Source organism: Hyaena hyaena, unplaced genomic scaffold, assembly GCF_003009895.1.
Source record: "Hyaena hyaena isolate Hyena2069 unplaced genomic scaffold, ASM300989v1 scaffold_14, whole genome shotgun sequence".
NCBI classification, from domain to species: Eukaryota; Metazoa; Chordata; class Mammalia; order Carnivora; family Hyaenidae; genus Hyaena; species Hyaena hyaena.
In genome coordinates, this window is record NW_024080646.1 from 2,844,260 (window position 1) to 2,856,551 (window position 12,292).

A 12,292-nucleotide genomic window follows, 5' to 3' on the forward strand; every position below is an offset into this window, starting at 1 on the left:
TTAGTGAGCAAGAAACCACTGACTGTCTAGCAGCCTAGAGCTCTATGTTCATCTGGTTCTATAATTGGAGGGTCCACCTGAGCATCAGTTACACCGTCATGTGTTTTGAGGGAGAAAATCCATCTTTGATCTATAATTCTGCGTTGCATTTTTTCATTTGTTAGCTCAACAGGCCCAATCCTCCTGATGTTAATTGTTCGGATCAGTTAGGAAATACACCTTTGCATTGCGTGGCTTACCGGGCTCATAAGCAGTGTGCCTTAAAGCTTCTAAAAAGCGGAGCAGACCCAAATCTGAAGAACAAAAATGGTAAGCATGTTGGGAAAAGCCATTGTTGGTCATTTTGAAACTATAAAAAATAAGTTAATTCCAATATAAAATTGCTTTGTGTTAGGATCCAGCCATTATTGAACTATATGGCCTCTACTTAATTTTGAAGTCAAGGCATTCACACAAAAGAAAAAAACTTATTAATTGCCTTCTTAGTTAAGAGTTCACTGTATAATAATACCTATTCCATAGGAGAAAGTTGTGATTAAGAGAGAGTTACCCCCTTGAGGGAAAGAGAGTACAGTTGATTCTTGTTATTTAAGATAGTTAGGTTCTACAGAGTTGATGTGAGTGGTGAATTAACGAATACTAAGTCACTGCTCCAAGGAGAAATACAGAGTTGGGTTCCTAAAAGGTTCTGGTCACAATATTTTTATCCTGATTAATACATACCCTTGTTTCTGGGTGTATTTCTATTTCTATTAAAAGGTACTTACCTTTTAATGTATATTGTTAATCTATTAACAGCTTACTGCCAACAGCACTGTCACTCATGCTTGAATAGAGCTTGTCTACTACACATATACTCTCCATTAACGCACATCACAACACTCTTGCACTTAGGAACACTACATAACAATTCAATACTATGTTTGGTGGCCAGTTTCAGTAGTGAAGTCACTAACAAAAAGCAAAAAAAAGTGAAAACATGGCATCCGATAGACTAGAAGGGGGACGTTTACCTATGAGAGTTGAAACAACAAGGCAGAACGTCACCTTGTTCTCCCTCAGCTGGGAACATGTACCTGAGAAGACTCAAAGTTTTCACCACGTTTGATGTGCCTGTGAATGACTGAGAAGTTGTCATATTCATTGATTTTGAGGTTACAAATAAATTTTAGCAATAGGCAAATCTGCAAATATCAAATGTATGGGTAATGAGTGTCAACTCTACACGTATGACAGTATCAGAGGTGGGATCAGATAACCATGAGAGAAGCTATAAAAGGTGTCTCAGGTATTCAAAGGGGGAACATCGCATTAGGGCCATTGTCACTATTTAGGATGCTTCCCTCTACCTACCACCAGCCTGGATTAGGACTTGTTAGTGGTCCACCAGGACCCTGTGCTCGCTTACCTACGTCATTGCCTAAATCATACTCCCTGGTAGTTGTTAACTTATGTAGGTGTATCCCATGAGCCTGAGTTCCTAAAGGCAAGGCTAATATTCTCCTGTTTGGTTTACCTAGGACCTACAGTAATGTGTAGCACATGACACCTTCGACGTGTTGAATGTTGGTTAAAGGTTTGAGTAATCAGAGATGGTTTCATGAAGGAACAGGTTTTAATATGGACTGTGACGTCCTACTAGGATTTTTTTTTAACTCTTCTCTAAATACTTGTATCTCTAACAAAAGGCCCCACTCATGGTTTTTCTTCTTAAATATAACAGAATATCATTAAGTTTTGGAAAGTGCATTCTAAGCAGAGAGAAGGTTATGAGCAAAGGCATTAAGGTAAGAAAATTCAAGTAAGTTTAGTGACGTCTTCAGTTTGGCATATCCACACACATGAAGGAGAGCAGTACCAGGTAATCCTATAAATGCAGATGAGGTTTGCATAGTGGAAAACCTTAATATGCCAGACTATTTAACCCCTTAATTTGGAAGTTCAAGGGTTCATGATAGATAGGTGAGTAGTGGAAAGGTGAGGTGCTTTAATTAGGGCCTGAATTTTCATTGACATCAGTGGGAGTAGAAGGGAAAAAGAAAATCAATGATAGAATTTTCTTTCTTCCTTTCTTTTGACGCTTATGCTAGACTGGCACTATCCTATAGATGGATAAAAGAGCACATATGTAATTTCAAGTTTTCTACTGGCCACATTTAAGAAAAAAGAAACTGATGAAATTAATTTTAATAATTATTTTATTTAAAGCAATTTATTCAAAATATGTCAACATGTAATCTGTGAAAATACCAAGATGTTACATTCCCTTTTTGATACTAAGTCTCTGAAATCTGGTGCATATTTTACACTTAACATCTCAGTTTGAGCTAGCCACATTTCAGGTACTGGATAGCCACATGTGATTAGTGTCTCTTATATTGCATATAAAAGCTCTAGACCTATCAAACTGGTGAGTCTCTGGTTAACCACGCTGTCCCCAACCTGCGTATGCCCCTCTCTCTGCTGGGAGTGCTCTTTTCCTACTTGCCCTTGTGGTAAATGCTAGTTTCATTTTAAGATTTATGTCGAATTGTTTTCCCCGGAGAGGCTTTCCCTGTATCTCTAGGATAGATATAGGTTCTTCCTGGAATAAGAGAAGAGAAACCTGGGGATAGAGAAGGGGAGGCACTCAGGAGATGTGATGGAAATACGCGTTCCATGGAAGCCAATGGAAGACATAAGATGTGGAATAAAGGGGTGGGGTGTATTCATGGTCATGTGCAACTTAGACTGAAGACGATAAACGCAGACAAGGCTGTGGAATTCCGTGGCTAAGTGCCCAGGGCTCCTTTCTGAAAGAGCAGTTTCCACTGGGAGTTGAGCAACAGCTAGATTGATGATTAGGGATGGAGTAGGAAATGAGGAAGCTAAGGCAGCACTGCTTATCTACTTCTTTGCAGTATTTAAGAACAGAAGGAATGGTTCCATGGCCAAGAGGAAGATGTTTTAGGCAGAGAGAGATTTAAGCTTGTTTGTAAAGTTAAAGAGGATGAAGGCAATAGAAAAGGAGCTTGAAGATCTAGTTGTGACAGTTAGAAAATGTAATTTTTTCAAAAAAGCAGTGCTTTGGTAACAGCAATAAAGGGAACATATTTGATAAAGGATGCTTGCTTTTTTTATGGCAGCAATTACAAACACAACTGAAGGGCATAGAAGACCAAAATATGGAGACACCTGCCATGTTTTGTGAGAAGGGAACTCAGCATCAAGAAGCTAACAGTTCTCTTCAGGTTAATTCAGAGCAATCCTAACCAGAACCTTCACAGGGTTTTCATAGGTCTTGACTAGCTAACTCTCATTTATATGAAAAAGTCCAGGGGAGTGAATTTTAAAATGGAGGAGAAGCAAGGGAAGTTGTCCTGCTGGATAAAAAAAAAAACTAATAATGAACCCATGGGAAGTAAAACATTTATTCAACGAAGTGTTTATGTGCTAGCTACTATTCCAAGGACTAGGGATCTAGAGGAGTGAAGGAAAAAAATCCCTGCTTTCATGGAGCTTACATTCTAATAGGACAGGGCCAATAAAAACCAAGTATTTTATCTGCTGAGATCAGTGCTAGGAGTGGGGGGAAGGCAAAGAAGGGGAGTGAGAGTTTGTTGGGTGTATAGAGCACTGCTGCTTTGTGGAAGGTGGCAGGAAAACATGTGTTAGGTAATTACTACTTGAAGTGAAGGAACAAGCAGTGTCAGTATCTGGGCAGTGAGGATAGTCCCAAGCAGAGGAGGCAGAGAGTGTATATGTGTGTGTGTGTCATGAAAAGCAAGAACACCAGTATGTCCAGAGTAGAGTGAGAGGAGGAGGAAGTTACAGAGGCAGTGGGACCTGGATGATGAAAGGCCTTGTGGGATATTGTAAGAATTGTGGCTCTTACTCTGTGTGAGATGGGAAGATATAGGAGGGTTTAGAATGCAGCAATGATATGGTCAGACATAAGTTCTAAAAAGTGATCACTTTTTGTTATGAGAATAGATCCTAGGAGGGAAGCAGTTAGGCTCTTGGAATAATCTGGTGAGAGGAAATTGGCTTAAGATCAGGATAGTGACAGTAAAATGGTTGTAAATGGTTAGATTTTTAAACATAATTTGAAAGCATCAGGATTTTCCGATGGCTTAGATACATGAGGTATGAGAGAGAGAGAGACCGGAATTGAGGGTGGCTCTATAGTGTTTGAGTTGAGGACCTGAAAAAATGGAATTTCCAGTTACTAAGAAGGGTAAGACTACAAGGAAGGGTAGGCTAGCAATGGCTGAGAGTTAGGAGTTTGGTTTTTAAGGTATATAAAATTTGAAATGTTATTCTACAATCCAAGTGAGACAGTTGGATATAGAAGTTTGTGTTTAGGAGAGAGGTCTAGGGGAAGATAAACTTGGGAACTGTCAGGATATAAAATTATTTAAAATAATGATATAGATAGGATCACTGAGTGAGGTATTGGTTCAGGGTAGATGAAGGTGAACAGACCAGACAGTTTGGAAGTTAAAACATGTATGTACAGGAACTTGACAGATGACAGAGGTGGCATGATAAGTGGATGAGGAAAGAACTGAGTAAATAATGCTGGGGCGATTAGCTGTCCACGTAGGCAAAGGTAATTTTAGACACCCATTGCATATTGGATACTACATTCCAGCTAGTTTAAACCTAAAAGTGCAAGATAAACTTTAAAACATCAAGAGAAGTTTCTGGGTTTTGGCCATAATACAGTTATAGGGACAAGATTTACCTTTCCCTCTGTTTCTAATAACACTATATTGGAAGTCTTAGTACAATAAAGAGGAAAAAAAGAAGAAAAAGCATTCAGACTGAAAAAGAAAAAATAGAACTCTTTATTTGTAGGTAATATGATCATCGACATAAAAAAAAAAATCTAAGAAATCTCAAGGGAATATACCTCCACATAATAAACACCTTATATGAGAAATGCATAGCTAACATCTTAATGGTGAAAAACTGAGCACTTTTCTTCTAAGGTCAAGAACAAAACAAGGATGTCCATTCTCTCCACTTTTATTCAACATAGTTCTAGAAGTTCTAGCCACCAGATTGGTAAGGAAGAAGTAAAGCTTACAGTATTTGCAGATGACCTGATACTATATATATGTAAACCCTAAACACTCCACCAGAAAACTACCTAAACTGACAAGTGATTCAGTAAAGTGCAGGATACCAAATTAATATACATAAATCTATTACATTTCTATGATAATGAAGTAGAGAAATTAAGAAAACAATCTCCTTTACAATTGCACCAAAATAAATACATAGTCTAGGAATAAAATTAACCAAGGAGGTTAAAGACCTGTACTTAAAAAACTAAAGCACTGTTTAAAAAAAAAAAAAAGTTGAAGATGACACAAATGGAAGGATATTTTGTGCTCCTGGATCAGGGCTTGGGATATTTAAAGATATATATTACCCAAAGCAGTCTACAGATTTAATGTAATCCCTATTAAAATACCAACCTTTTCCACAGAACTAGAATAATCCTTTGAAACTGCAAAAAAATCCTAAAAAGCAAAGCAATCTGAAGAAAGAAGAAAAACTCTGGAGGTAACACAGTTCCAGATTTCAAGATACAATACAAAACTGTCGTAATCAAAGCAGCATGGTACTTGCACAAAAACAGACACCTAAATCAGAGGAACAGAATAGAGAGCCCAGATATACACCCACACTACATGATTAATCTATGACAGAGTAAGCACAAAATGGGAAAAAGGCAGTCTTTTCAATAAATGGTGTTGGGAAAACTGGACATGGAAAAGAATTAAACTGGACCATGTTCTAATACCATACACAAAAATAAAATGGATTAAAGACCTAAGTGTGAGATCCAAAACCATAAAATTCCTAGAATACATAGGCAAAACTTGCCTTGACATTGGCCTTGACAACATTTTTATAAAGATGTCACCTCAGGCAAGGGAGCTTGTGATGAGCACTGGGTGTTGTATGGAAGTGTTAAATTGCTGTAATGTACACATGAAATGAATAAAACATTGTATGTTAACTAACCGGAATTTAAATAAAAACTTAAAAAAAAGTCTTGGTAAGATGTCTGTCTTCACCAAATGGATCTAGCAGTTTAGTGCAATACCAGTCCAAAACTCAGCATGCTTTTTCGTAGAAATTGACAAATTGACTATAAATTTTATTTGAAAATTGTACCCAAAACAACTGAAAGGAGAAAAAAGAATTAGAGGTCCTATGTTTCTTTATTGTCAGGATTTTCCAAGAGAAAAAGAACCAGTTAGTTATATATAAACTTAAAGGTGATCATGGCGGCTGAGATCTACCACAATATGCTGTCTGCAGACCGGAGAACCAAGAAAGCTGGTGGTGTGATTGACTCTGAAGCCTGAGACCAGGGAGGCCACTGGTGCAAGTCCTCGAGTCCAAAGCCAGAGAATTAGGACCTCCAGTGTCAGAGACAGAAAGAGGAGTCTCAGCTCAAGAAATGACAAATCATCTTTTCTTTGCCTTTTTGTTCTATTTAGGCCCTCCATAGGTTGGATGATGCCCAACCTGCATTGGTGAGGGCAGATCTTCTTTACTAGTCCCCTGGTTCGGAAGCTAATCTCATCCAGAAACCCCCTCACAAGGCATACTCACAAACATTTTACCAGCTATCTGGGTATTTTTTAGCCTGTTTAAGTTGACACATAAAATGGACCATCATATAACCTAATTTCAGGACAGTGTGGTGTAAAGATTAGATCGATCGATCGATCGATCCATCTGTGGAACAGTAGGGAGTCCAGACAGCAGCCTACAAATACAGAGAATTGATTTTTGACCAAATTGTCAAAAACTCAGCAGGCTGAGTGGGGAAAGTATAACTTTTTCGACGTGGTATTAAGAGTTGGATAACAATATCCAAAATCACAGAAAAGAATATGAGTTAAGATTTACTTTCTTCTAGATTTTATTGGTTTGGAGTTACCTTGGGTTTTGCAAAGATTTCTTGGATATGTAACAAGTATGAGTACAGAATACTGGTAAGTTGGACATAGTCAAAATTATAAAATTTTGTTCCTCAAAAGACATTGTTAGAAAAATGAAAATGCAAGCTATTGTATGGGAGGAAATATTGGGAAAACAATATGTAACAGTGGACTTGTATCTGGAGTATACACAGAATATTTATAACTCAGTGGGGAGATAACTCAAGGTTAAAAAGGTTCAGACACTTCAAAGATCTGTGAATGGCAGAAAAGTACCTGACTCAAGGTTTCACATAGAGGTATAAACCTAAGTTAAAATGCATTCACAGGAAAAAAATATTCACATAAATACAGGGATATGTACTGTGATGTTTATCCCATTCTCCTTAAAATAGTGAAAAAGTGGAGAGAAGCCCTAAGTACTTAAACTGGTTTGACTTAATACTTGCAGCAATACTAATATAGATAAAATAGGAGCTACGTGTATAAAGTGGATAAAGGGAAGCAGTGTTAAACAAAGGAAGTTGCAGAATGATAGATACAGTAGACCCTTATTTTAACATTAATACCGTATTTAACATGCTTTATGAATACATTTCTATATAATGAAAGTAGAAAGATCTGCATGAGAATGATAATATCCATTTAAGAATCATGAAAACCAAAATAATAAATCTGGAAAAAAGAATTCTAATTCCCTTTTAAAGTTAATAGTCATTAACAGAATGATTTAACATTGAAGGCTAATTTTCGTTAACTTTTATTTAAATTCTAGTTAACATACAGTGTAATATTAGTTTTGGGTATACAACTTAGTGATTCAATACTTAACACCCGGTGCTCATCACAAGTGCTCTCCTTAATCCTGATCCCCTCACCTATCCTCCCTCTGCTAACCATCAGTTTATTCTTTGTTAAGAGTTAATAGTTTGGGGGCGCCTGGGTGGCTTAGTCGGTTAAGCGTCCGACTTTAGCTTAGGTCATGATCTCACGGTTCGTGGGTTCGAGCCCCGCGTCGGGCTTTGTGCTGACTGCCAGCTCAGAGCCTGGACCTGTTTCAGTCTGTGACTCCCTCTCTCTCTGACCCTCCCCTGTTCACGCTGTCTCTCTCTCTCTCTCTCCTAGAAATAAATAAAACATTAAAAATAAATTTAAAAAAAAAAGAGTTAATAGTTTGTTTTTTGGTTTGCCTTTCTCTCTTCTTTCCCCTTTGCATGTTTGTTTTGTTCCTTAAATTCCACATTATGAGTGAAATCTTATGGTATTTGCGTTTCTGATTTATTTTGCTTAGCATAACACTCTCTAGCTCCATCTATGTTGTTGCAAATGGCAAGATTTCATTCTTTTCATGGCTGAGTAATATTCCATTGTGTGTATATGTGTATGTGTATACACACACATACCATGTCTGCTTAATCCATTCATCAATTGAGGGATATTTTGGGCTGTTTCCATAATTTGGCTGTTGTAGATAATGCTGCTACAAACATTTGGGTGCATGTATCCTTTTGAATTAGTATTATATTATTATTATTCTTTGAGTAAATACCTACTACTAGTGCAATTGCTAGATCATAGGGTAGTTCTGTTTTTAACTTCTTAAACAACCTCCATACTATTTTTTCCAGAGTGTCTATCCCAGTTTGCATCCCCATGGAGTGAAAGAGGGTTCCCTCTTTCTCCACATCCTCGCCAATGCCTGCTGTTTCTTGTGTTGTTGATGTTAGCCATTCTGACAGGTGTAAGGTGATATCTCACATTAGTTTTGATTTTCATTTCCCTGATGATGAGTGATATTGAGCATCTTTTCATGTGTCTGTTGGCCATCTGGATGTCTCGTTTGGAGATACGTCTGTTCATGTCTTCTGACCATGTTTTAAGTGGATTATTTGTTCTTTGGCTGTTTATATATTTTGGATACTAACCCCATTATCAGGTATGTAATTTGCAGATCTTTTCCCATTCTTATAGGTTGCCTTTTAGGTTTTTTTTCTTTAATGTTTATTTATTTTGAAAGAGAGAGAGAATGTAAGCAGGAGAAGGGCAGAGAGAGAGTGAGTGAGAAAGAATCCCAAGCAGGCCCCATGCTACCAGCACAGAGCCCATTTTGAGGCTCAGACTCACAAACCGTGGTATCATGACCTGAGCCAAAATCAAGAGTTGGATGGTTAACCAACTGACCTACCTGAATGCCCTTGCCTTTTAGTTTTTTTTATTATTATTTTCTTTGCTGTGCAGAAGCCTCTTATTTTGATGAAGTCCTAATAGCTTATTTTTGCTTTTGTTTCCCTTGTCTCAGGAGACCTATCTAGAAAGAAATTGGTATGGCCAGTGTCAAATAAGTTACTGCCTGTGTTTTCTTCTAGAATTTTTATGGTTTCAGGTCTTTAGGTCTTTAATCCATTTTGAGTTTATTTTTGTGTATGGTGTATGAAAGTGGTCTAGTTTCATTATTTTGCATGTTGCTCTCCAGTTTTCCCAAAGCCATTTGTTGAAGAGACCTTCTTCCCATTGTATACCCTTTCCTCCTTTGTCAAAGATTAATTAACCATATAATTGTGGGTCAATTTCTGGGTTTTCTGTTCTCTTGATCTGTGCTTTTTGTGCCAGTACTATACAGTTTTGATTACTATAGCTTTGTAACTAGAAGTCCAGAATTGTGATGCTTCCAACTTTTTCAAGGTTGCTCTGGTCATCTGAGGTTTTTTGTGGTTCTATCAGATTTTAGGATTTTTTGGTCTAGCTCTGTGAAAAATGCTGTTGATATTTTGGTAGGGATTATGTTAAATATATAAAGTGCTTTGGGTAATATAGACATTTTAACAATATTCTTCCAATCCATGAGCGTGAAATGTCTATCCATATTTCATCTTCAGTTTCTTTTATCAGTGTTTTATAGTTTTCAGAGTATAGGTCTTTCACCTCTTTAGTTAGGTTTATTCCTAGGTGTCTTATTGCTTTTGGTAAAATTGTAAATGTGATTGATTCCTTTATTTCTCTTTCTGCTGATTCATTATTGGTATATAGAAATGTATCAAATTTCTGTACATTTATTTTGTATCCTGAGACTTTACTGAATTTGTGTATCAGTTCTGACAGTTTTTTGGTAGAGTCTTTATGGTCTTCTATATATAGTATCATGTCATCTGGAAATAGTGAGTTTTACATCTTCCTTCCTGATTTCGAAGCCTCTTTTTCCTTTTGTTGTCTAAATACTGTAACTGGGACTTTGAGGACTGTGTGAATGAAAGTGATGAGACTGGTATCCTTGTTTTGTTCCTGACCTTAGGGGGATGATAGTAACTGTGGGTTTTCATATATGGCCTTTCTTATGTTGAGGTATGTTCCCTCTAAACCTACTTTGTTGAAGGTTTTTATCATTAATGGATGTTGTGCTTTGTGAATGTCTTTTTGCATCTGTTGAGAGGTTCATATGGTTGTTAAAATTTTTTATTTATGTGATTTATCATGTTGATTGAGTTGCGAAAATTGAACCACTCTTGCATCCCGAGAGTAAATCTTACTTGATGATGGTGAATGAATTTTTTAAATTTTTAAAAAAATATTTTATTTTTCAGAGAGAGAGAAACAGAACGCGAGCAGGGGTGAGGCAAAGAGAAAGGGAGACACAGAATCTGAAGCAGGCTCCAGGCTCTGAGCTGTCAGGACAGAGCCCAGCACAGGGCTTGAACTCATAAACCATGAGATCATGACCTAAGTTGAAGTCAGACATTTAACCAACTGAGACACCTGGGCTCAAATTATTAATGATTCTTTTGAAAGTATTGTTGGATTTGCTTTGCTTGTATTTAACTGAGCATTTTTGCATCTATGTTCATCAGGGATATTGGTTTCTAGTTCTCTTTTTTAGTGGTGTCTTTATCTGGTTGTGGTATCAGGGTAATGCTGGCCTCATAGAATGAATTTGGAAATTTTCCTTCCTTTTCTATTTTTTGGAATAGTTTGAGAAGAATAGATAGTAATTCCTCTTTCGGTGTTTGGTAGAGTTTGCCTGTGAGGCTGTCTGGTCCTGGACTTGAGTTTCTTGGGAGGTTTTTGATTACTGATTGAATTTCTTTGCTGGTAATCGGTCTGTTCAAGTTTTCTGTTTCTTACTGTTTCAGTTTTGGTAATTTATATATTTCTAGGTATTTGTCCATTTCTTCTAGGTTGTCCCATTTGTTAGCCTATAGTTCTTGATAATATTCTCTTATAATTGCTTATATTTCTTTGTTGTTGTGTTTCTCTTCTCTCATTTGTGTTTATTTGGATCCTTTCTCTTTTTGATAAGTGTGCGTAGATGTTTATCTATTTTATTTTTTTCCAAGAACCAGCTATGGTTTCATTGATTTTTTTTTTTTTTTTTTAAATTTCTAGTGGCACCTTCATGGCTCAGTCAGTTGAGTGTCTGACTTTGGCTTAGGTCATGATCTTGCGTTGTGGGTTCAAGCTCCACATCAGGCTCCATGCTGACAGCTCAGAGCCTGGAACCTGCTTTAGATTCTTTGTCTCCCTCTCTCTCTGCCCCTCCCCTGCTCACATGCTATCTCTCTGTCTCTCAATAAATAAAACATTGAAAAATTGTTTTTAATTCTGTATCATTTATCTCCGCTCTAATCTGTATTATTTCCTTCTGCTGACTTTAGGCTTAATTTGTTCTTTTTCTACTTTAGGTGTAAGGTCAGGCTATTTGAGGTAGGCCTGTGTTGCTATATAGTTCCCTCTTAGGACCAGTTTTGCTTCATCCCCAAGATTTTGGACCATTGTATTTTCATTTGTTTACATGTATTTTTAAATTTCTTCTCTGACTTCCTGTTTGACCCATTCATTGTCTGTAGCATATTGCTTAACCTCCATATATTTGTGGTCTTTCCAGGCCTTTTCTGAAGGGTAAACTTTTAAAAGTAATGGAAGGTAGGTACAGATATCTAGAAAGGACTTCCCTAATAGGTTCTATGAACTACAGAGCAATGGGAATAACTACATTACATAATTTAAATTTATCTACTGATTACTAGTTACAAACCAAAGTTATTTTCCTACCTGGGAATTAAGCAAAAGAATTCTAAAAAGTGCTAAAACCTAAAATTGAGTTAACAGTATCATTCTTAGTGTCTCTACCAATTTCCCAAAGACTTGTATAGATTTTCTATGTGGTGGTTTCTAATAATTCTTCCTTCAAAATTTAGATTCAAAAAGCATTCCAATGCAACTAGAATTAATAGTCCCATGAAAGTATCAGGCTAAACTGAGGAAATGTCCCTGTAAATATCAAAAATTTCATTATTGGTGTTTAAATATACTTTTATCTTATTGTTAGTAAGCAAGTGTTAAAGTATTCTTCA

At 36.8% G+C, this 12,292-nt stretch overlaps 1 protein-coding gene across 4 annotated transcripts in view; it reads left to right on the plus strand.

The window, feature by feature from the left end:
• The window catches only part of OSBPL1A (oxysterol binding protein like 1A), a 239,018-nt gene that overhangs the window by 58,594 nt on the left and 168,132 nt on the right, over positions 1-12,292 (plus strand). For 3 of the 4 annotated variants that reach the window (XM_039217817.1, XM_039217808.1, XM_039217802.1), the window contains one exon: positions 165-309. In XM_039217817.1, the coding sequence (XP_039073748.1) occupies positions 165-309 (145 nt within the window). Of the gene's footprint in view, positions 1-164; positions 310-1,520; positions 1,613-12,292 lie in introns of those variants that run through there. The other variant, XM_039217826.1, reaches the window with a different exon arrangement.